The sequence below is a fragment of the Mus caroli genome, chromosome 17 (assembly GCF_900094665.2).
Source record: "Mus caroli chromosome 17, CAROLI_EIJ_v1.1, whole genome shotgun sequence".
Lineage (NCBI taxonomy): Eukaryota > Metazoa > Chordata > Mammalia > Rodentia > Muridae > Mus > Mus caroli.
This window is the reverse complement of record NC_034586.1, coordinates 67,409,714-67,411,341: the sequence shown is the minus strand read 5'-3', so window position 1 is coordinate 67,411,341 and position 1,628 is coordinate 67,409,714. Positions and strand designations below refer to the sequence as shown.

Genomic DNA, 1,628 nt, shown 5'->3' with positions numbered 1-1,628 from the left:
GGAGGCAGAGGCAGGTGAATTTCTGAGTTCGAGGCCAGCCTGGACTACACAGAGAAAACCCTGTCTCGAAAAACCAAAAAAAAAAAAAAAAAAAAAACAAAACCAAAAACCAAACCCCTGGGTTCTGCTTGTCCTTGTCCGGACACGCAGAGGAATGTCATGTAAAATGGTCTTCTTTGCACTTCCAGCAGGAAAACTTAACCCTGTTCTGTTTACCTTCTGTTTTGTAACTGAGCAGCCTTCACCGAGCTGCTCCTTAGCGGTATCCGCCCATGGGTAGATATGTGCATCTTGTGCAGATCTGTAGATTCCTTAACTAGATGACTCTTTCACAAAGCAAGGGGGATTTTGGTTGGGAAAAGTAAAGTTACCATAGAACTTAATTATTTTTATTTTATTTTTATTTTAGATTTCTTTGTTTGAAAAGGGGAAGACACCTAAGATTATCAACCTAAGGGAAATACAAGATGACATGCAGACATTGTATATAAACACAGCGTCTGATAGTTTTGAGTTCAAGGCTCACGTTGAAGGAGACGGTGTAGTGGAAGGGGTTATCCGGTACCATCCCTTCTTATATGATAGAGAAACCTTTCCTGATGACCCATGCTTTCCATCAAGTATGTTAATCTCATCTGCCGGGTGAAAATAGGATTTTGTGATTTTTGGATAGTATTCTCTGACTGATGCCTAGTTGGGCGTAGGACTGGGTAAAGTTAAAACAGTGCTTCCTGCTAACATGGTTAGTGTTTGGAACTTTTATAACTTTTCATAGTCTGTTGGTTTTGTTTTAAAATAAATTTATGAATTATCTATGTTTAATTCATATACTTGTTTTACTTTATTTTTAATAGTTTCATATATTTATATAAACATATAATTTTTATTTATAGTCATTTCCATGTTAAAAAGTAAAGCATTTGACTTTTAGAAGCTTTTCTTTTAATCTTACTGAGCTCAATTTTTATGTGTATGCATGATATTTCTCTTTTTATTCTCTACAATGTCTTTCTTTTGTGTATATTTATTAAATTTTCACATTTCATACAATCATATCTACTCATTTTTTTTAAAATTATACTTTTTACCCTTATAAGGCTTTTCCTGCTTAAAGTTCTTTGAAAGATCTTATAGGATTTTTTGTTTCTTTGTATGTATGTATGTATGTATGTATGTATGTAATTTTATATGTAATATTTATGTTTTGTGTGTGAGTATGCTCAGTGTAAGATAGGTGTTTACCTTAATATTTTCTATACAATGTTCATTTGCTTAAAGCAACCCAAACAATATCCAGTGAGTTTGTTGATGATTAAGTTGAAAAATATGTAATTTTGATACAGAGTGTGGCCTTAGTGCAGCCAGGATCCTGTTAACCTTCTGTGTTGCAGTTAAAGGCACGTGCAACAGTGCCTCGCTTCCTTCTGTCTTGTAATTTTTTTTTTAAACATTGTTCTTATTTATTTTTTTTAAAGATTTATTTATTTTATTTTATTATATATGAGTACACTGTAGCTATCTTCAGATGCACCAGAAGAGGGCATCAGATTTCGTTACGGATGGTTGTGAGCTACCATGTGGTTGCTGGGATTTGTTTTTTTTTTTGTTTTTTGTTTTTTTTGTTTTTT

At 33.2% G+C, this 1,628-nt stretch overlaps 1 protein-coding gene across 1 annotated transcript in view; it reads left to right on the top strand.

The window, feature by feature from the left end:
- Positions 1-410: 410 nt before the first annotated feature.
- Smchd1 (structural maintenance of chromosomes flexible hinge domain containing 1) overlaps positions 411-1,628 on the top strand; it is a 90,891-nt gene continuing 89,673 nt past the window's right edge. Inside the window, exon 1 of the mRNA XM_029471073.1 lies at positions 411-620. Coding sequence (XP_029326933.1) covers positions 473-620 — 148 coding nt within the window. The 5' untranslated portion in view covers positions 411-472. The remainder of the gene's footprint in view (positions 621-1,628) is intronic.